Source organism: Phodopus roborovskii, unplaced genomic scaffold (genome assembly GCF_943737965.1).
Source record: "Phodopus roborovskii unplaced genomic scaffold, PHOROB, whole genome shotgun sequence".
Lineage (NCBI taxonomy): Eukaryota > Metazoa > Chordata > Mammalia > Rodentia > Cricetidae > Phodopus > Phodopus roborovskii.
In genome coordinates, this window is record NW_026126446.1 from 1002462 (window position 1) to 1025033 (window position 22572).

At 41.0% G+C, this 22572-nt stretch overlaps 1 protein-coding gene across 2 annotated transcripts; it reads right to left on the reverse strand.

The window, feature by feature from the left end:
• Window positions 1-371: 371 nt before the first annotated feature.
• Window positions 372-11626, reverse strand: Inip (INTS3 and NABP interacting protein). Of its 2 annotated transcripts, XM_051187901.1 has the most exons (5): window positions 11466-11608; window positions 10056-10136; window positions 3668-3770; window positions 2104-2194; window positions 372-742 (listed from the first exon to the last, which is right to left on the reverse strand). In XM_051187901.1, exons 2-5 carry the CDS (start codon window positions 10078-10080, stop codon window positions 647-649), a joined length of 315 nt encoding a protein of 104 aa, XP_051043858.1. In that variant the 5' UTR covers window positions 10081-10136; window positions 11466-11608; the 3' UTR covers window positions 372-646. The 2 variants fall into 2 exon arrangements, with proteins under 2 accessions (XP_051043858.1, XP_051043859.1); XM_051187902.1 differs by lacking the exon at window positions 10056-10136 and having other exon boundaries at window positions 11466-11626.
• Window positions 11627-22572: the final 10946 nt, after the last annotated feature.

Genomic DNA, 22572 nt, shown 5'->3' on the forward strand with positions numbered 1-22572 from the left:
CTCTTTTAAAATTCAGAGTAGAAGAACTAGTTATGAGCTCAGAGTATGTCTAGATATGTTGATTCTGAACACAAGAAACCACAAGTATGTTTGTAATGTAGGCCTACTGTTCACATTTTTAAAAAGCATTGTCGTTTCTCTAAAGTTGGGACTAGAAATGATTCTCTTGTTTTTGTTTTTTGAGGCATAGTCTCATATACCTCAGACTGGTCTCAAATTTAGTTATATTGGCAAGGATGGCTTTGAACTTCTGATCTTCCTGCCTGTTTCTCCAGTGCCAAGATTACAGGCATATACACCAGAGCTTGTGTGTGCAGCACTGGGGTCAAACCCAGGGCTTCGTGCATGACACGGTCAGTCAGCTTGTTGAAGGTGGTGCAGAGTTTAGGAGACTAAGCGATTCTGAGTCTGCGAGTGAAGAGTTCAATGGCAATACAAAAAAGTTAGTCACAGCCAGCACAACCAGTTCCACCAATGATATCGCTTCCAAAGCTCTCAGCATCCCAGCCCTCTTCCTTCACTCACTTCCTTTCTTTAAAGAAACAAAAACTAAGTTCTCCAAAATTCTCAAAGTCAGAGTTTGTGCAGAGCTGAGTGAGAGCTTTGACATTTGATATTACAAGGTCCTTTATCACAGATACTTTCTTCATTCTGGGTCAAGGCGAGGTAAAACAGGAAGGATAAGATTCCCGAATGCAGAGTCTTGAGTTATGAAGTATCCAGATGAATGTGCGTGGGCATGCTGAGAAGGATTTATAAAAAAAAAAAAAAAAAAAAAAAAAAAAAAAAAAAGGCTATTAAGACATATTTTTCAACTAAGGCATTAAAATTCATTATCCTTTCTAAATTCCTGAGATCTAATTTCTGTATAAAACAGGTCTAGTGCTGCTAACTTTGTTTACACAGACAATGACACAAATCAGATTAACATATTATGTCAGACACTTATTTGGCAGCCTCTTTATCTCTGTGGAACTCTCTCTTCCATCAGCAGACTTGATTGCTTTATTCTTTGGAGTGAGGAAAAGTAGCAGCAAAGGTCAGGAGACAAAAGCCTGGGAGAAGGGCAGCATCCACAGTGACCACAGATGACTAAAATCCAACAGAGAGAATTTTGGAATGCAACTAATTAAAAACTATAAGTAACCCCCCCCCCCCCAATTTTCGTAGACAGGGTTTCTCTGTATTGCTTTGGAGCCTGTCCTGGAACTTGCTCTGTAGACCAGGCTGGTCTCTAACTCAGAGATCCGCCTGCCTCTGCCTCCCGAGTGCTGGGATTAAAGGTGTGCCCACCAATGCCCTGCTCTCTCTTTTATGAGGACTGCTTTTAGTCATTTAAAGTGAGATGATCTTTATAATGTCCATTCCAATTCTGGGATTCTGCTTAAAAACAAAGGCAATTACAATACACCTTCCAAACTTTTATTTTTTAAGTTTTATGAGATAGGGTTTTGCTATTTAGCCTATGCTGGCCTAGAACTCATGATCCTCCCATTCCACCCTTGAAATGATGACGTTACAGGGGTTTTGTATGAATAACCTATCCACCCCCCAAAATAGATGTTTCATCCAAGGTCTCTGAGGATTTTAAGTTATCACAGAGGAATGTAGTACTAAAACTAATATTTTAAAGAATAATGTTTCCAAGCTGGAATATCACATTCATAGCACAACAGTAAGAGTCTTTAAATACTGTCCATGCAAGCAGTGTAGACTATTAAAAATATATATACAAATAGTAAAATAGGAAGACAATCAGACAAAGTAACGGTGTGACAAACGTCAAGATATATATGGTACCATTAAACTAGCCAGTTCAATTTTCTGTATCATTCTGTACAAATATTTTTGTAAACAAGCAGTCCCATGGCAAAGCACAGCAGAGAATCAATCATGACTGCTTTAGCACATAAAAGATATTTTCATTACTGAAGCTCTGGTCCTTCCATCCCTCTGGGCAAGAGTGAACATTGGCAAACTGCCACAATTATGTGTGGAACATGTTTATTGATATTGTTCCACTGAGATACGAACTAAATACTGTGCTGCCTTCTAGAACCTGGACTCTCCAATGAGACCAGACTGTAGGTTCATTTTGCTCACCTGAAGAGCTGCCTTCTGCTGGGCTGCAATGTGCTGCTGCTCAGCATGGTCCCGGAAGTCCTTATTAAGAGAAGGTCTGGAGAGGGAGATGCTGAAATGGAAATCTTGGTTACTTGGCTACCAAACACACAGAGATGCACATTTTTATTATAGTAAATTGTAAATTACATATTAAAATTGAGGTGTAGCTGACACATAAAAATGTACATATTTATAGTTATAGTGTTTTGCTATATACATTTGCTATAATTTGTATTCATTAAAAATTGTTGTCAAACCAAATAACTTATCCATCATGTCATATACTATATTTTTATTATCATACAAGTCTCTCAGTAATTTTCAGATACACATCATCATTAACTAATCACCATGCTGTACAAATCTGAAGAGAATCATCTGGTGTTTTGTTTTCTGTGTGTAGTGCTAGAAATAATACCAGGGCCTCAAGAACACTGCGCACATTAAACCACAGAGTTAATTCCTAAGCTTATATGGACACAGTTTTCATTATGTTTTCCCTTACAAAGTTTTTGTTTTGTGTCAGACATGTGGAGATCACTTCCCTATACCATGCAAGTCCTATGGACAGAACTCAGGTTGTCAGACTTGGGGGCAAAAGCCTCCTGTCCCACTGAGCCATCTCTCAGGGCCCGTGTATTCTCTGTAGGGATAAAAAGAATTTCTAAGCTAAGTACGGTTGTGCTCACTTGTAATATCAGCACTTCAGGGGTGGGCAGAAGAGGATCTTGAGTTCTAAGCCAGTCTAGGCCACACAGCAAAATGGTCATAAAACTTGAAAAATGACCTTCTAGAATAAAAGCATCCCTCCTCCTCTTCCTATTATCTGCATTAATTTATAAAGAAAGCCCATGTTATTTGTGTGGGATTTCAAGTAATCTTTTAATATAAATCCGTAATTTACACACCCCCTACTTTTAACTATATTTGAAGTACCCCAGTCTGTCATCATCTTTATTAATATTATTAATAATATTTTTTTTTTTTTGTTTTTTGAGACAAGGTCACACAGGTAGCTCTAATTATCCTGGATCTCACTATGTAGATAAGGCTACACCTCTGCCTCCTCTGCCTCCCAAGCACTGGGATTAATCTAAGGTATGCACCACATCAGACATTAACATTTTAAAAAACTGTTAACAAACAGCATGATGCTTATCAGCAGTAAAACTATATGTCACTGTATGTATGATAATAAAACTTATAATAACCATGTTCTATACAGGATGAACAACTGTAAATTAAAAAACAAAACAAAAAACTAAACTGACAGAAAGCAGCTCCTAGATAGCTGGCTCTGTACTCCGCACTAGGGATAGACAGATGTGCGGAACAAATCTCACAGACAACAGCAGTTACGATGAAATGGGATGCACATGATGCAATAGGAGCAAGCAGACTACAAACACAATTGGGATTTTGGTAAGGAGACCCTTCAAGCGTAGACCTAATTCTAACAGTAATGAGACCTCTAAAGAGTACTACTAGGCAGTTCTCTTTCAGAGCACGATTAATAATAGCACCTCCAAAGAATAGTCAATACCTAGCTCCAGGGTGACTTGCTGAAGATTGGTTCTGCATAAGTAATTTTCTTTTCTCTTTGTCCAGTTCAGCCAAAATTGCAACTCTATTTTTATTTTGAAAACCTGAAGAAAAAAGAAGGGTGGGGAGATAAGCATTTTAGACCAAGGCCATGTAGAAGCCAGAAAGTAAAATTCCTATTCTCTAGCATGGTCATGAACTCACTAGTAAGTTCTCTCTCCCTATTGGCCATTTCCAAGCAACTTTAAGAGCATAATACAGTACCAGATGTGGTAGCAAACATATAATCCCAGAACTTGAGAGGTGGAGTTCAAGGCCAGCCTGGCTTATATGAGACTCTATCTCTTAAAACAAAAAACCAAATTGGGATGGGAGGTTTAATTCAGTTGGTAGATTGTTTGCTGAATATGTTAAACCTTGGATTCAACCTCCAATATAGAATAAACTAGATGTGGGGATGCGTACCTACACCTGCGAGGTAAAGGCAGAAAATCAAAAGTTCAAGGTCATCTTTGGTTATACAACACATTTAAAGGCAGCCTGGGCTACATGACACCAAACAAAAAAAACAAAACCCACCCCAGACCCAGCAATGATAGCATACACCTTTAATTTCAAAGCTCTCAGGAGGCAGAGGCAGGTAGATTTCTGTTGGGTTCCTGGTCAACTAGGGCTACCTAGTTTGATCCTGAAAGAAAGGGGTATGTGTTATGGTGAGATGGCTTAGCAGTTAAGAGCATTGGTTGCTCTTCCAGAGGACCTGGGTTAAATTCCCAGCACCCACATGGCAGCTCACAACGGTTACTCCAGATCCAGGTGTCTGATGCCATCTTCGGAACTCTGTAGCTACTAGGCACAAATGTGGTACCCAAACATACATGTAAACAACACACACACACACACATTTTAAAAAATCAAATCAAAACAAACATACAAAAAAAAAAAAAAAAAAAAAACCAATGAACACAGTAGATGGATACAAAGATTTATTTATTTATTTATTTTTGTAGTATTGGGACCTATGCCTTATGCATACCATGCAAGAACTCTTACACCAACAACCATCCCAGCACCAAGAGTCACCAAGGTATGAGTTACATCATTTCTTTGAACAAAATTTGGGGACCTAAAATACTGCACAGGCAAATCTACAGGTATACAGATTCTTTTGTTTGTTTGTTTGTTTTTTCCGCTCTGTAGCCCAGGCTAGCCTCAAACTCACAAAGATCTACCTGCCTCTGCCTTCTGAGTGCTTGGATTAAAGGTGTGTACCACCAATGCCCGCTTGGTATGCAGATTCTTGCATGAAGAAAAAAGCTCTATGTAGGCTGGAGAGATGGCTCAGCAGTTAAGAGCACTGGCTGCTCTTCCAGAGATTCTGAGTTCAATGCCCAGCAACTACATGGTAGCTCACAAATCTGATGCCCTTGTCCGGCATAAAGGCATAAATGCAGATAGAGCCCTTATATACATAAAATAAATACACAAATTTTAAAAAAACAAATACTGTATATACTCAGATCAAATTCATTAAAAAATTATACATTTTTGAAGGACCAGACAAGTCTAAGAAATAGAGCACAACTCATTTCATCAAATATTTATTTAGTATTTGACTTAATTCTTAGCTTCAAACTTGACAAGATCTCAGCATGTGTTACAAAGTCCCACAGCAGGCAGCTAAGATTTAAAAATCCAAATTAAAGTCAGGTGGTGGTGGCACACACCTTTGAACCCAGGACGTGGAAGGCAGAAGCAGGTGGATCTCTGATTTTGGGGCCGTCATGATATACAAAGTGAGTTCCAGAACAGCCAGGATTACACAGTGAAATCCTGTTTCAAACAGAAACAAACAAATCCAAATTAAAATGCCAACATGTGAACAACGAAGGACTCCACATTCTCAGATCTCTAGCATCTACAGACCCATCTGCCTGAACACCTATGTCAAGATCATGGGATGTGTGCCCCTAAACCTATGCCAAGATCTGGTATGTGTGCCCCCAAACCTATGTCAAGATCTGGTATGTGTGTCTGCATAGCAGCAACAAACCAGAACCAAAAAGAGTATTCTCCCCATTGCTGGCCACTCTAAAGCTCTTTATAATCCTCAGCAGGCAGACTTGTTTGCACCTGCATTTCTGATTGCTAGCTAAAGGGAGGGAGGGAGGGGAAGAAGAGAGGGGGAGAGAAGGGGCAGAGAGAGGGAGGAAGAACAAAAGAGGGAGATGGGGAGAGTGTAAAAGGAATGGAAATACAGAAGGATATCGAGGAAGAGGAAGAGACAATTACAGTTCTGGAGACTAGGATGACTATGAGATGGGGGCACTTTCAAGTAGACCTAAACCTAAATACCCATCTAGGGGATTTGGAGATTTTACACTGATTTACAGAGAAGAACTAACTGGTAGCTGGAAATGTCCCAGAGAGGAAGAGACTGGTTGAGATGGCCCAGCATGTATAAGGCATTCATGGACACTGGCCTAACCAGACATAGCTAAAACTTGCAGTTCTCAATTTAACCAGGCACCAGCAACCTGACTATGGCCAGAAGTTTGGGGAAATGTCTATGCCATATCTATTTTAGCAATTTATACTCTTCAATTTTTCATCTCCACTCCTATTATACCACCAAATTCTAATAACTGCAGACTCCTTTTCTAATAACTAACAGTAACAGTACATTCTGGCATTTCTAAAAAGGATGGTTTTATGAGCTTTCCAGTCAATTCTCCATGCTAACTCTAAAACCCCCTTCCCACTGACATGTTCCCTGAGGAAAGCAAGGCATCAACATTGACTTAATCCACTGAAATGCCTCTTTCTCTTTCCCAGGTGGTGATAGTGGTCAGGCAGGCAGGTGGCAGGTAAACTTATCCCCCAACATAACTGAAACAGAACAGGCTAGTTTTGTGTGTAGCAGGAACCAGCACTGTTCTCCAATGCCATTCACTGCTTGGTCATACAAGAGCAAAGGAAGCTAATGATGTCACTGATTATGTGGACTAACTTAAGCCTCTCTCTCACAGTAAAGATTCACTACATAGCTGGGCATGACGACTCACACTTGGGGAGTACTTGCACTTGGGAGGTAGAAGCAGCAGGATCAAGCGTTCAAGGCTACTTTCAGTTGTACAGCACGGTTTTGAGGCTAGCCTGGGCTACGTCAGACCCTGCTATGAAACAGATAAATAAATGGCATGGCAGACCTGGAATATCTTACTGTAAGAAGGCAAGAACTCTTTAAAAAAAAAAAAAAAAAAAAAAAAAAAAAGCCCCAGAGCTCTCGAACAAAAGGGCTGCTAGGAATTCCAGGCCAACCTGGACTCCAGGTAATGAATGAATTCTAAGCCTGTATAAGCTAGAAATAAATGGAGGCAGGACAGAAGGGTAGACAGGGAGGTGAGATAGTTACAGCTGGAGTAACTGGTTGGTGACTGTAGGGCTTTTGAAATTCCCAGGTACTTACATTGTGGAGGGCTACACTGTATGGCAACTAGCATTTTAAAATGAGCTTACAGCCAGCACAGAAATATTTCTTCTTAGAAAAATTTTCAAAGGATTTTTGCTTTGCCTTTGAATCCTATTAAGAAACTTAATTTATAATTGGATATAATTGCTTCATAATCATACATAATATTCTAGAATCCTTACAATTAAAATACTATCAAATTTATACATGTTTCAATTCAATGAAAACTGTAAAGACTACTGTAGTTGAGACCTTAAGTGAGGCATAGTGATAATGCTGTAACCCGGTACTTGAAAAGCAGAATACCTTTGGGAGGAAAGGCTTGTCTTACCCGTCTGAAATGTATCCTTCCTTTTTAAAGCTTTAGATCTAAACTGGGTGTGGTGGCAATACCTTTAATCCCCAAGCAGGCAGATCTGCGTTCTGAGGCAATCCTGGTTTATATATGCATAGTGAGTTTCAGGCCAGCCAAGTGTACACAGTGAGATTCTGTCTCAAAAACCAAAACCAAAACCAAAAAACATGACTTAACGGAGTATGAGTTTTGATCAAAGTATTTACACTATCAAAGTATATAAAAGCCAACAAATACTATTTAAGTACTAATAATTTCTCACTTCAGACTTGAAGCTTAAGGCAGACTAGCTAGTCTGTATGGTTTAGATGAGTTAAGGTGAATTTTTCTCATTTTCTCTCACCATCAGCATTCTTACAAACTCAAAGATTAAACTCCTTAAACAAAAGGTTATACTCACTAATGAGATTTTTTTTCCTTAATACCTATTTTCTCCTGCTATAACTTATGTGCCTGTGTTCACTCTTAGCATTAAGGATTATTTACCTCATATACAGTAGGTACTATAATATCCCCATGCCTGTCAAGTAAAATTCTCTTAGAATGAAACAGTACACTAAAATACTTTCACTTTTTGAATGATAAATCTTATTTCATTATGGTAATTTGAATGTAATTGGCTCCCAAAGGTCACAGGGAGTAGCACTATTAAGTGTGACTTTGTTGCAGCAGATACGGCCTTGGTGGAGGAAGTGTCACTGTGGAGGTGGGCTCTTAGGTCTCATCCATACTCAAGTAAGAGAGGCACTTGTCAATCAGCCTCCATCTAATCTCTAAACACATACACAGGGCTGCAGCAATTTATTGTAGACAGTAAAATACAATAAAAGACTTAAACTTTTTACTAAGGAGCTGCAGTGATGGCTCAGCAAGTAAGAGTACTGGGCGCTCTCTCAGAAGACATGGGTTTCCTTCCAGCACCACCGTGCTCACAATCTGTAACTTCGGTCTCAGGGGACCTGACATCCTCTTCTTGCCTCCAAGGGCACTGCATGTATGTGGTGCACATACATACATGCAGGCAAAACATTCAAATACCTAAGAGTTTTAGGCCAGTCAGGTCTATATAGTGAGATCCCGTCTCAAAATAAATAAATAAACAAACACCAATAAGTATTAATGTCTTAAAAATGTTTTACTAAGACTCTTTAAATCTGTAGCGCATGGTATGATCTCCCTCTGCTGGTGTTCAATAGCAGCAGCTTCATGACGCTAAAAGAATTCTTAATGGAGTAATGAAAATCAAATGGTTTATTCAACTAATCACTCTTCAGATTTTGGATGCTTCATATGGGCCAACCAAAAGCAGCACACCTTTAATCCCAGCACTCAGGAGGCAGAGGCAGAGGCAGGCAGTCCCTGAGTTCAAACCCAAAAATACCAACCTTACAAAGTGATAGTTAATACTTTCTAAAGACTAAATTTGATGAGCCAGATGTGTTGGTAAGTGCTTTTAACCCCAGCACTAGGGAAGCAAGCAGATCTCTATGTTCAAGGCCAGCCTGGACCATGTAGCAAGTTTCAGGCTGCCAAGACTACATAGCAAGACCTCGTCTTAAAAAAAAAAAAAAAGTAAATTAAAAATTAAATTTTACTGTTAAGCTGAATCTAGCACATACTTGTAAATCCTAGCAACTGGGAGGCTGAAGCAGGAAGATCATAGTTCCAACACACAGCCCTCAAAAGCTTTAAAAAAAAAAAAAAAAAACATTAAAAGGAATAAATGTTTACTTCAATGAAACATTTAAAAATAAATATTCCTTAATAGCAACATATGCTTAACTTGATTTGATTAAAGAGTAACAGGTGAAATGACTGAAGTTTTGTTTTTTTTTTTTTTTTTAACAACAATGAAGATAATAAAGGCATGGTTATTGTCTGAAGACAGTTTTTAAAATAATGCTGATTTCAAATAAACGAGCAAGAAAGTAGATGCCAGAGGATAAAGTGTATGACGAGGGCTGGAGAGATGATTCCGTGGTTAAGCACTTGTTCCTAAAACCATGAAGACCAGGGTTCAGATCCATAGCGCCCACATAAATGTTGAGTGGGCATAATGGCCCACCTGTAGTTCCAGCCTGGAAAGGTGGAGAGAGGAGATCCCTAGAGCAAGCTGGCTATGGGGAGAAAGCCGCATCAGCAAGCTCTGGACTTGACTGAGAGACCCTGCCTCAATGAATTAGGTGAAGAGTGATGAACAATGATTCTCTATGTCAACCTATCTATCTACACATGCACGCATGCCCACCCCCACACACATGCACCCATACATGCAAACATGCATATATACTGATACACCTCATACAAAAATAAATGGAAAAATAGGTTTACAATGCGAATCACTAACCATAACAGGTTAAGATACAGAATTAGTAATATTTAAAAAAAAATGTGTAGCTGATATGGTGTTAAGCTGATTTTAAATTAGGGGCTCCTACTTCGCTACTCATTTTTTAATTCTGGATGCAGTAACTGTTTTATACTAAATTTTCTCTACTTCAAATACATTTATTGTATGAGGGGAAAGTTCCTATTAATAACAGAAATCCCAGCATGCATTACCTTGTCCTGAAGGATTTGCTGCCATCTTCCTATTCTGTTTCAATTATATTCAGTGGCCACTGATCAGCACTTTACAATCATCTGTAAAAAAATTTATGTGCACACATAAAATGCACTGGCCTTAAATTACAGTCTCAAAATTGTGAAGAACCGCTGGGCTGAGCTCGGTTTCTTAGTCTCTTCAGAAAGATACCCGTAAAAAGCACTTAAATCAGAAATTCAACTGCAAATTCCTCATGTACTTTATTTAGTGAGCATTTTTTTAGTCCTGAAGCTGTTAATACAAACATTTAGCATTACTTTAATGTTCATCATTAAGATGTATTTACCAAACATATCAACCTTTTGAAAGCATCCATATGATCAGTGCTAGGAAGAAAAGTAAAATTCATTTTAAAACATATCCCAGCATTTGCTGTGCTAGTAAAAGAAAAAAGTACCTGACAAGTACCTACTCTGCTTCATACACTGTGTAAGATGATTCCAAAAAATGTTTTTAATGAGCATCTTTATACATACGAGGAGGCAAACTGTCACAAAAATAGTAAGCAAACTTGGGTGTGTGTGTGTGTGTGTGTGTGTGTGTGTGTGTGTGTGCTGTATGCCCAGTGGCGAGCATGTGTGAGCAGGCCAGATACCTTGCTCTATCACTCTCCACTTTGTTCCCTTAAACAGGGTCTCTCAGTGAGCCTGGAGCTACGCTGGCGGCCAGCAATCCTCACCGATCCTCCAATCTCTCTGCCTTCTCTCAGCTATAGGGTCCAGGTGCTACAGCCGCACAGGCTTCGGAGGTGGATGCTGGGGATTCCAACAATGCTCCTAATCGCTGGAGCAGCAAGTGCTCTTACCAGCTGGGCCACTTCCCTAGCCCCAAGCCTGCTGATCTCCAAGTTTAGAAATGAAGTTTTTTATTAGTACCGGAATCACAAGGTAAGCTCGGCCCTTGTGTTTCAATCAAGTAATCACACTAGGGGGTAGGGGTAGGGAACCAAGTTAACAAATGCACTCTTTAAAAACGTGAGGCACTGGGAAAACGCAGCACTCGGGAGGATGAGGCAGAACTGCGAGTACCAGGCCAACCCGGGTTACACGGCTAGACCCTGCCTCAAAAACCAGGCGCGAACAGGGTTGCGGAAGTAGAGAACTAATTGTTGCGCGAAAGACAGGGGCTCGAAGCAGATGCCGGGAGTAAGTGAATCGCTGGAACACAGTGTGAGCGAAGCCGGACTGAGAGTGAAAGCAATCAGGGCCACCCCGAGAAAGGAACAGGGAGTCCCAGGAGCCCACGCCCGCGGGCGAGGTGGGCGAAAGCAACCGGGAAGCGAGCCCTTCATCCGCTAGTCCGCACGAGGCCGCTGTCCCGCGGCCGGCGCTCGGACCACACTTCTGGCGACAGTCCGTTGTACTCACCCGGCTGCCAGGAGCCCGGAGAAACCTGGTTGTCTGGTCGCGGCCGTGCAGGGGGGCGCGCCCACGCAGAGCCCAGCAAAAGCGCAAGGACGCGCCGCACTACAACCTTCCCGCCGGCACCAGCTTCCGCCTCCTGACTGACAGAGCCCGAGGAGGCGGAAGTCCCGCCTATAGCCTGCACGCAAGGGACGCTACTCCAGACGATTCGTAGTTTAACGGCTTCTTCGGCGGGAAAAGGTTTCCCTTCTGAAGAATGACAGCCGAGGAGACTCACGGGAGATGGATGCTGGCCGTACAGCGGGAGGGGGCGGAGCCAGGGCGGGACCGGGGCGGGGCGGAGCCCAACGCTGATAGGCAGGGATGGAGCTGGGTCCCTAGCACCCAGGTTGGCTTTTTAGTCCTCTAGGTTTGCAAGAGACTACAAGATTTAAACCTGGTGCTAATCCACTTCGGCAGAGCTCATTTTCAGGTTTTCACAACCATCCTAGAAATATTTTTGTTGTTTACGGTCTCAGTAACTATACACAAGGAAAGCACTAAGCTGGTACAAGTGTTTAGTACTGTACAAAATCGACGTCCTAAAAGTGAGTGTCGTAGGGGTGTAGTGGCACATGCCTTTGATCCCAGCGCTCTAGAAGGCAGCCTGGTCTACACTGCGAGCTCCAGGACAGTCAGAACTACACAGAGAGACTCTTAAACAAACAAGTCACACCAAGATGTTACTGGGGAGTTACCTGATGCTGCGTTGCAGCACACTAAATCTAGATGTTTATATCAAGATGTAAACGTTCTTTAATGTGTGCCACTTGTTTTGTGGTCATTAATCACTTTCCACAAGTTGAATTTGTGCTCTTAATATTAATGCTTACGATGTTGGGGATGTACTTGCCCTGAATTTGATACCTAGCACTGAATACAACTGGGCATGGCAGTGCATACCTACTTAACCCAGCGCTGGGGAATTCAGGGGTCAAGGATCATCCTTAGCTAAATAGCAAGTTTGGAGCCAGTCAACTACATAAAACCTTATTTCTAAAATAATAATTGATGTTTACTAATGTTTATGATGTACAATTTTGTTGTAAGAGTCCATGACTGAAATAGTAAGTTCAATACCAAGGATTTATTTAGTTCTCAGCAAGAAATTGTGGAGTGTTTTCACATGCTAGGTGCTGGCTATCCTCGGTGTGTGGTTTTGGTATGGGACTCAGATGTTACTACACGGTATCCAGCAAAGAACTGAACTAAAACCCCCAAACTGCCAGGTGCTAAGGCTCAGATTCTTAGCTTTGGCATACTGTCTGTGCTCCAAAGAAAGGAATTCATCTGGGACCACCTCTTGGTGATCCCCCCCCCCCTTGAGATAGGGTTTTGGTATGTACAGCCTGGTCTTAAACTCACCATGTATCCCAGACTGCAGATTGGAATCCTCCTGTCTCAACTTCTTGAGTGCTGGCGTTTATGAGCCTGTGCCACCACACCCAGCTCTATTGACTACTTTAATTAAGATATAAAGCATATTGGTAGGAGAAAGTTTTAGTCTTCTATAATCTGCTGGGGAAATACAGTCTTATTCAAGGTTAAAACCCTTAACAAATTCAGTTAAAAGGCCATTGTGTTTTTAGTTCACTGAAGAGATAAATGAGATCTACATTCTTGGGAGACCTTTTCTTTTAGGTCCTGTTGCCTGGCTAGTCAATACAGGAACTGGGGCACAGAAAGCTCTTTTAATTCTCAAATAGAAAAAAAAAAAAAAAGTTTAAGTAGATGTAAATGCTTACTGCCCTCCCTGATCATGACAGGTGAGTGCATACATCTTATATCTTATTATTTATTACACCATACTGCCTACATATGTACAATTAAAATAATGGACGTTCTGAAAGAAGCTTGTGTAAGAAGTGGGAGGAAATTCTTCTAGAATAGTTGTTATTTACTTACTGACAAGTTCGGTATTTCAGTGTTTCAGGAGCATGATCAACAGAAAGATATAATTCATGACTCATTTAACTCATGACCAGTTGTTTTGCCTTTTATCTTGTGACAGTAATCCTTGAAACCCTCTTCTCCTGGAGAGTCTTTGGAACTTCGATAGGTCAGCCAGGGCTGCATAGGGAGACCCTATCTCAGAAACAAGGAGAGGGAAGTAGTGTGAAAATTTTGAACAACCAAAAGAAGCTTTCTGCAAGATTGCTCTCAAGGTCTCCCTTCACATACTAAATAAGATTGATGTGTATATTGTACAAATGTTAGTGTGTTACATTGTAGTTTCCAATTTGGGCCAGGTGCTAGCCACCATGAAGTCCTTGTGGAAAAGCCCATATGACAGGAACTGAGGCAATCCTTGCACCCACAACCAGTGCCAAGCTGCCAGTTCTTAGGTAGGTTGTGCTCCTTTAGTCATAGTTAGGCCTTCAGCTAACTGTAGCCTCATTCACAACTGTGAACCTGGGCCACAGAACTGCCAGTTCTTTCCTTTTTCTTTTTGCTTATTATGTTGCCCAACTATTCTCAAACTGGTGGACACAAGTTCTACTGCCTTAGCCTCCAGAGTAGCTGAGCCTAGGTTGTACAGACCATTGATTACAATTTTTTTAAAAGTTATTTATATTTTATGTATGTATTTGCCTGTATGTATGTATGTATGTATGAATGTATGTAAGTGTCTAGTGCCTGTGGAGGCCAGAAAAGAGTGTTGGATTCCATGGAGCTGGACATATGGTGGTTGTGGATACTGTGAATGGAACCTGGGCCCTCTGGGCATGGTGGGCACCACTTAACCATCACTGTGGCTCCCATTATCTTGATTGTATCTTTCTGTTAAAAACTTCCTAGTCCTCTGGACAGTGGTGGTGCATGCCTTTAATCCCAGCACTTGAGAGGCAGAGGCAGGTGTATCTCTGTGAGTTCGAGACCAGCCTGGTCTACAGAGTGAGTTCCAGGACAGGCTCCAAAGCTACACAGAGAAACCCTGTCTCAAAAAGAAAAAAAAATTGAATCCACAGAAACTATATAAAATAATAAGTATCTGTCAATTAAAGCTACTAAATTTTGTGACAACTTATTATACACTAATGTGGGAGGAGGGAGTGGTAGTTTGAATGTAATTGGACCCCATAATCTCATAGACTGTGGCATGATTAGGAACTATGGCTTTGTTGGAGTGGGTGTGGCCTTATTGGAGGAAGTGTGCCACTGTGAGGGCAGGCTTTGAGGTTTCCTATGCTCAGGATACCGCCCAGTGTCTCAGTTGACTTCCTGTTGCCTGCAAGATGAAGGACTCTCAGCTGTCCCTCCAGCATCATGTCTGCCTGCATGCAACCATGCTCCCTACCATGATGATAATGGACTGAACCTCTGAAACTCACCTCAATTAAATGTTTTCCTTTGTAAGAGTTGCCATAGTCGTGGTGTTTCTTCACAGCTGTAGAACCCCACGATAGGGCAAATGCTACAGCCAGCAGGACAATGACCTGTGTGAGGCAAGAAGGAAATCTGGTTCAACATGACTCAGTAGATGATGATGGTTTAAACTTCTAGAGTCTGACACCAGGCAGTTTGTTTAGGCATATTTAAGTATAGTACAGTTTTGGGAAAAAGTTTCCTGGTAACAATTATCTCAATCCAGTGTGCACAATAAAGCTTAAGGCACAGTGACTTTGAAATTCTTTTGCAAAGCATATGTGATCTCTTTTATAAGGCTGGGTTCTATAGCTTAGAGACTCCACTGTGGTCTCGGTTGTACAGTTTAGCATAGAGGTCACCAAGCTATAAAGTACATGTGACATCTCCTGTAAGGATGGGCTCCATTGACTGAGAAACAGTGCTCAAGATAAAGATCTAGGGAGGAAAAGTCTGGAATAAACATAATCGTCTGGGAGATTCAGGTGTGGTCTGGCCCAGCAGATAGTATCGCAGGTCATCAGGCTATTAGCCGCATCCATTCCCAGCCTCCTGGGTGGAAAAGACCCTCTCCCATTGGAGAGATAACTCTGTGTGTTTAACATTCCTGGTGTCCCTGGTGCTTCTCAGTGTGCACAAGGGCCTCATGTCCTCTACACACCAGTATATAGTTAATATTCTAAGATCAGCAAGGTGATCCTTCCCCATGGAGACAGGCACCTGCTACAACATGTCTCTGACTGTTAGCCTAGGAGAAGGATTATCTAATTAAGGGAATGGCCGGATTTCCTTTAGAGTGAATTATCTTCAGGTGATATTCTCTAGGTTGATAGCAAGGTTTGCTAAGAGAGAGACATCGTCCATTAACCTGTCAGTAGATGGCAGCAAAGAGAACGGGATAGGGTAGTACAGCTCGCTGCACTTTTCTAAGAACTGGCACTTTTTACTGGACAATGGGAGACAGCTAGTTTGAAACTGCCTGTGAAGGTATTGGATGTCAGATGCCTAAGGACTGGACTACACCTGTAAGCAGGTATTTATATTCAAACTTTTTTCCTCCATCCCTATACCTTGATGTGTAATAATATGTACTTGAACTTGGAGAACATTTTCCACTTTACATGAAGACAAGAAAAACCTATCCTTGAAGGAGAAGTGAGTTTAAGTCAAAATATACGTGGTTTGATGGTTCAGTGAAGTGGAAGAAAAACTTCTAGAAACCATAGGGGAAATTGGTGTCATTGAGTCTTTACTGTGTTCTAGAACCTTCACATACATTTTCTCAAGACCAACGTTTTCAAAGGATATGGTTGTCATCTTACTATTTTAAAGGTGAAGCTATGTTGAGACTTTGAGAAATAATTTGTCTAAGATACTACAATTGTTTTCTTGTTGTTACTTTGTAAGAATGGAAAAATGCAGCCTAACTCTCCAATGACCCCAGGAAGCTAAAAGTTTAAACCTTAAATTCCAGACCCTGCCCTCAGCCAGTAAATAGGCGAAAGGTCACATTCTTTGCTGTTTAGGACAGGACCTGTGAGTATGTGAGCTTTGTCACCCCATCCAGGAGCCGCACAAATGCAGACCTCCAGGGCTATAGGAAACTGATAAAAATATAAAGCCCGGGCTTGGATGGTTTGAATTGATTGGTCTACACCACATGGGCTCTGGATGCTATGAGATGATTGGTTTACGATGCTCAGGCTTTGTTGTAATCCTATAAAAGCTATCTTGCTTCTGCCCTCATGGTCCTTAGCCCTCTGCCCTTGCATGACTGTGGATCCCAGTGCACTTAGAATATAAAAGACCTCATGTTTTTACATCAAGACCGCTTCTCATGAGTGATTGGGGGGGGCACCTTTCCTGAGTGGGAGCGTGCACTCTGTGGGTCTTTCAACTTGTGATAGTGAACTGATCTAGTAGATGACCCCTGTGTTTTGTATTCACCATTCCTTAATGTTTAGTAATTTGTAACTAGACTAAAGCCTGCCTCATTATTGAATATGTTAAACACTTGTGTTTTCTGTGTGTTGGTTAGGGGGCTCACTAAATTGCACTAGGTCTCCTGTAGAATGGCTGCACAGTTGCCAATGTATTATTTCCTAATACCTACTTCTAATCTGAGTACCTCTAGAGAATCAAGTTTCCAGCATGGTCTAGTATTATCCAAGTGCCTAGAAGAATGCCAGGAAGGTGCAGTGTTGACTTATGTTTAATTTAAACCCAGTAAAAGTTGAGATATGGAGCTGGAGATGTACATTAGTAGGTGTTTGCCTAGTGCTTGAGAGACCCTATGTTCAATCCTCCAGAAGAAAAATACCGAAACTCACTTATTCATTCAATAACTATTTAATGACTCATATGCTGTGTGAGGCACTGGTACTTTTGTCAGGCATGGTAGCACACACCTTTAATCCCAGCAGAGGCAGGAGGCTCTCTGAGTCCCAGGACAGCCTGATCTATATAGTGTGTTCAAGGCCAGCCAGGGCTACCTTGTGAGACCCTATGTCAAAGAGGGTCGGGGTTGATAAACAGCAACTCTAGTTCTTGGAACTCCTGGAGTAGGCTTTTTGTTTGTTTGTTTGTTGTCTTAAAACTCCAGTTATACACACACACACATACACACAACACACACACACACTTTCTTTACACTGAATCTCTGAAAAATATATCACATTGTTTGAAACGTTTTAACTTTTATCAAATATGCACTTTTTGAAATGTTTTGAGGCATTGTAAAAGTGTTACCTAAGGTGTATTGCAACTTGTGTCTCCATTGAAGGTATTCTACATTGAGGGCTTCTACACACAAGCATGTTGTTGAATGTTGATGGTTAAAAGGCAAATCATATTTAATCAGTGTACATTAACTAATGTTGCTGCTTTAAAAAGATAAAAAAATGAAATCTCTTACATGTATTTTGTGTGTGTGTGTGTGTGTGTGTGTGTGTGTGTGTTGTATGCGTATTGGTCATTTGGCCTACATATATATCTGTGTACTACCTATGTGCCTGGTACCTATGGAGGTCAGAAGAGAGTGCTAGACTTCCTGGAAATGGAGTTACAAATGTTGTCAGGTGTCCTGTGGGTTCTGTGAACTAAACCTGGATCCTCTGGAAGAGCAGCAAGTGTTGTTCTTAACCGCCGAACCATCTCTCTCCAGCACTTTCCTATTGTGTTAAAGAAAACTTCCTGCTTAGCGTTTTTCAATATCTATATGGGATTTAGATTAATAAAATTCTAATATCTCTTGCTGCTGCTCATGAATCTTCTTTTAAATATGCTGTTCTCCCAGAGCAATCTAAGAGAAATCAATTTGCTATTTTGAGAAATCTTTTATTAATTGACAATAAGAATGATTTCCATAATCCACTTCTAATAACTATCACAAAAGTTTTGTGCCTGCATATGAAGATGAACTAATTAGCTGCCTTCACAAGATTCTTGCTTATGATGCTGGGAGTTGACCCTGACGTCTTTTATGTGCTAGGCAAACATCCCACCACTGATCTATATCACCAACCCTATTTCCAAGGTTAAAAAAGAAATGTCAGCTTTCTCAAAATTAAGAATTGTTCAGTGCTAGGATGTAGCTCAGTTTATATAGTACTTGCCTAGCATGCACGAGTCCCTGGGTTGCATCAACAATACCACAAAAATTTGGCATGGTAGCACATGTATAAAATTCTAGCACTAGGTCATCCTTGGTTACATAGTCAGTTGGAAGCCAGCCTGGCTTACATGAGACCTTGTCTCAAAAAGCTTGTCCAGAATTCAGATTCATAATGTAAATACAAGCAAACCCACTAAATTGGTAAGTTCTAATCAACACACTAAACTCTATGAGTCAATGATGGCTTTATCACTGTTCACAGGATGAAGAGGAAGTCCATAGCTATAATGTGAATTGCACTGAGATTGCTCATTTAAACTACTACCTGACTTGGGTGACTTAATTCTTCCAAATGTTCTTTGTTGAAAGGACTGAAACTCTTCCTTTATATAGCACAGTCCAAAGTCTTGGCCTTTCTTCACACCCAACACTACCCACAAGACTAAGCAAGAGGACCGCCTACCTCCACATTTTAGAGGGTCCTACATAGACAAATTGTATGTGTATCTTAGTTTGCTTTCTATTACTGTGACAAAAAGCAACTTGGGGTGGGGGGAAAGGGGGATCTTTTGGCTCACATTTCCACACCATAGTTCATCATTGGGGAAAGTCAGAGTAGGAACTGAGGAAATGAGGCAGGAACCGAAGCAGAGACCATGGAGGAGCGTTACTTACTGCCTTGCTCCCTATGGCTTGCTCAGCCTATTTTGTATCTGACCCAGGGCTACCTGGCCAGGAGTAGCACTGCTCACAGTGTCCTCCCATGTCAATCGTTATCAAGGAAATGCCCCACAGTCTCACCTACAGGCTACTGGATGGAATGTTTCCTGTTGATTTAGGTTTTGTTCTGAGATTCCTCTTCCCAAATAACTCTGGCTTGCATCAAGTTGACACAAAACAGACCAGGACATTAAGGAGCAAATAAGAACATCACTGGCACAGCACAAATGGAATCTTGAACATCATCTGCTGTGACAAACAGCATCGGCCCCTATGGAAACACTTTAGATCTCTTGTCACATGTTCTGGAAACAAACAGCAGCTGCGCTGGAATGCTGTGGTGATCTATAGGTTACACCTCTGCTCCTTTCTGTAATCAACAACACTTTCAAAAGTTCAGGGAAGGGGCTGAAGAGTTGGCTCAGCGGTTAAGGGCACTTATTGCTCATACAGAGGACTCAGGTTCAATTCCCAGAACTCACATTTTCACAGCCATCTGTTACTCCAGTACCACGTGTGGTGCATATAGATACACTCAGTCAAAACACACATAAAATAAAATGAATTAATTCTAATTTCTAAAGGGCTGGGAATAGTTGACTAGCAAAACTACTTAAGTAAAAGAAAAGAGGATTTGTGAATTTCCAAACACCCTTCTCACATCAGATGAACTTGGGAGGGTCTTGCACAGCAAACAACTGTTTCCAGTTAACGGAGTGTCTCTCTGATCTCTCTTCTTACTTGCGATTCTGGAGATGCTTCTTAGTGCAGTCTTCATACAGTGAATTGTGGCTGGGGAACGTTTCTGCAACGCTAACCACTTACATCCCTGCTGTGTTCCTAGACATGCATGTTTATATGGAACATGGGTAAAGCATGAGATCGATTCTCTACTGAAGGACAAAGACAGCCCTTTAAAAACAGCTTTGTGTTGCTGTTGCTTTTTTAATAGAATATGCCAGGCATGGTGACTCATGCCTTAATCCCAGAACTAGGGAGGCAGAGGAAGGCAAATATCCTCTTCCTTTTTAAAAGATTTTATTTACTTATCTGAGTGTTTTGTTTTGAGACCAAGTTGTGCTGTATATCTGTGGCTGACTTGGAACTCGCTATCGAGAACAGGCTGATCTCAATTTTGTGATGATTCTCTTGCCTCTACCTCACAAATGCTAGAAGACAGAGCAGGCATGCTCTACCATGGATGACAGCATAGTGTTTTTATAACTGTACTGGAAAGGTCACTGGCTTCCTAAAAAGCATGTGTGAAGGACCACACATGAGGGGCTAACTACTTGCCTAAAGACAATGCTTCAGAAGGAAACCTACCTTGCTGGTGTCTTGAGTTTGAACTGTCTAGTGCCTAGAGCTGTGAGAAGCCAGTATTTGCAAATTAATACATGGCCTTTTATTTTGCCAGCCCTTGATAAGTGCTTAAATATAATCTGTTGATGGGAGACGTCATTCTGTAAATATGTTTCTCTTATTGACTAATGAATAAAGCTGTTAGCCAGTTACTAGTGTTTCTTATTGGCTATCTTTGTCTTAAATATTAACCCATTTCTAAGTGTTTCCACGTGGTCATATGTTACCAGAGAGAGGGTCCTGACCTCTTCTCTCTCAAGTCTCTACATCTTTAATCTCCTCCTACATCTCCCAGAATCATCCTTTTTTCCTAGTTTTGCCTATCTTGCCTTTCTATTTGCCAACAGTGTTTTATTCATTAACCAATAAGAGAAACATATTTACAGGATGACATCTCCCATCAGTACTTAACACATATGTCATATTAATTCATTGTAACTCCCTTCCTCCTTCCTTACTTCCTTCTGACTGCCCTTGAATGTGATCCTCTTGGTTTTATCTCCTAGGTCCTGGGATCACAGGGGTACACCACCATGCCAGATTTAGATGATACTTGGGACCAAACCTAGGGTCTCATGCTTCCTAGGTGGACACTCCACTAACTCAGCCTATTATTTCTGGTTTTTAGAAAAGATTTAGTCATTATTTATTTTGTGTTAGTGGATGTTTTGCCTGCACGTGTGTGTGTGTAACATTTGTATGCAGTGCCTGCAGAGGCCAGAAGAGAACATCAGGTTCCCAGGAACTGGAGTTATAGACAATGGTTAGTTGCCAAGTAGGTGCTGGGAATCCAACCCACGTCCCCTGGAAGAGCAGCTAGTGCTCTTAACCATTGAGCCATCTCTCCAGCCCTGCAGCCCACCACTTCTGAATCTACATATTGCTTGAAGTTATTTAATTAGAAAATTCAGTTGTTTCCATACTGGATCAAATGATTTCAAAATTATACTTGAAAAGTATAATTACAACTATCATTATCAGTAAGCATTGGCTTTTGTGAAAAAAATAATATTATTTTATTATTGCAATTCAAATAGTGTGGTGGTAGGGCACACATTTAATCCCAGTACTGGGAAGCAGAGGCAGGCTCATCTCTGTGAGTTCAAGGCCAAAGTTCTATGGGACTACAAAGGTCTTTGTGGTCTGCAAGCAAGTTCTAGGACTACCAGGGCTACACAGAGATACCCTGTTGTGGGAAAAGAAGGCCTAATAGTTATTTTGTTGATATAAAGGCAAAATCTTTTTAAAGATTTATTTATTATGTATATAGTGTTCTGCCTGTATGTACACCTGCAGGCCAGAAAAGGGCACCAGATCTCATTACAGATGGTTGTGAACCAACATGTGGTTGCTGAGAATTGATCTCGGAACCTCTGGAAGAGCAGACAGTGTTGTTCTTTTGCTGTACTGGCAGGCAATGAAACACAAACCCTCAACGCATCCACGTGGAGTTTATTGATGCAGTCCTGTGATGTAGCTATGATGTGGCCACGCTGGATATGCTTGTCCCGCCATCCTTAGGGGGCAGGGTCAGCATAATGCTGAGGTTCCAACAGCTAGTGCTCTTAATGGCTGAGCCATCTCCCCAGCCCAAGGCAAAATCTTTTACAGTATACATTTGAATAGTTTATGAACTAGTTAAATATGTGTATATTTATTTTGTTATGCATTAAATATCAAGAGTATCCAGATATGACTAGTAACAGTCAAGAAATATAGAACATAATCCTGCATCCATATTCTTGCCCTCAGCCCCCAAATATCCAGATGGGCTTAAACACACACACACACACACACACACACACACACACACACACACACACACACACACTCTACCTTTTGTTCATTCCTTATAACATATAAAAGTCTAAACTGAGATATTTGACCCATTCATCCCTTTCCTCCCTCCCCCTCTCTCTTTCTTTCTTTCTTTATTTCCTTCCTTCCTTCCTTTCTTTCTTTCTTTCTTTCTTCCTTTCTTTTGATAGTACTTGGCACCTAGCATTTATA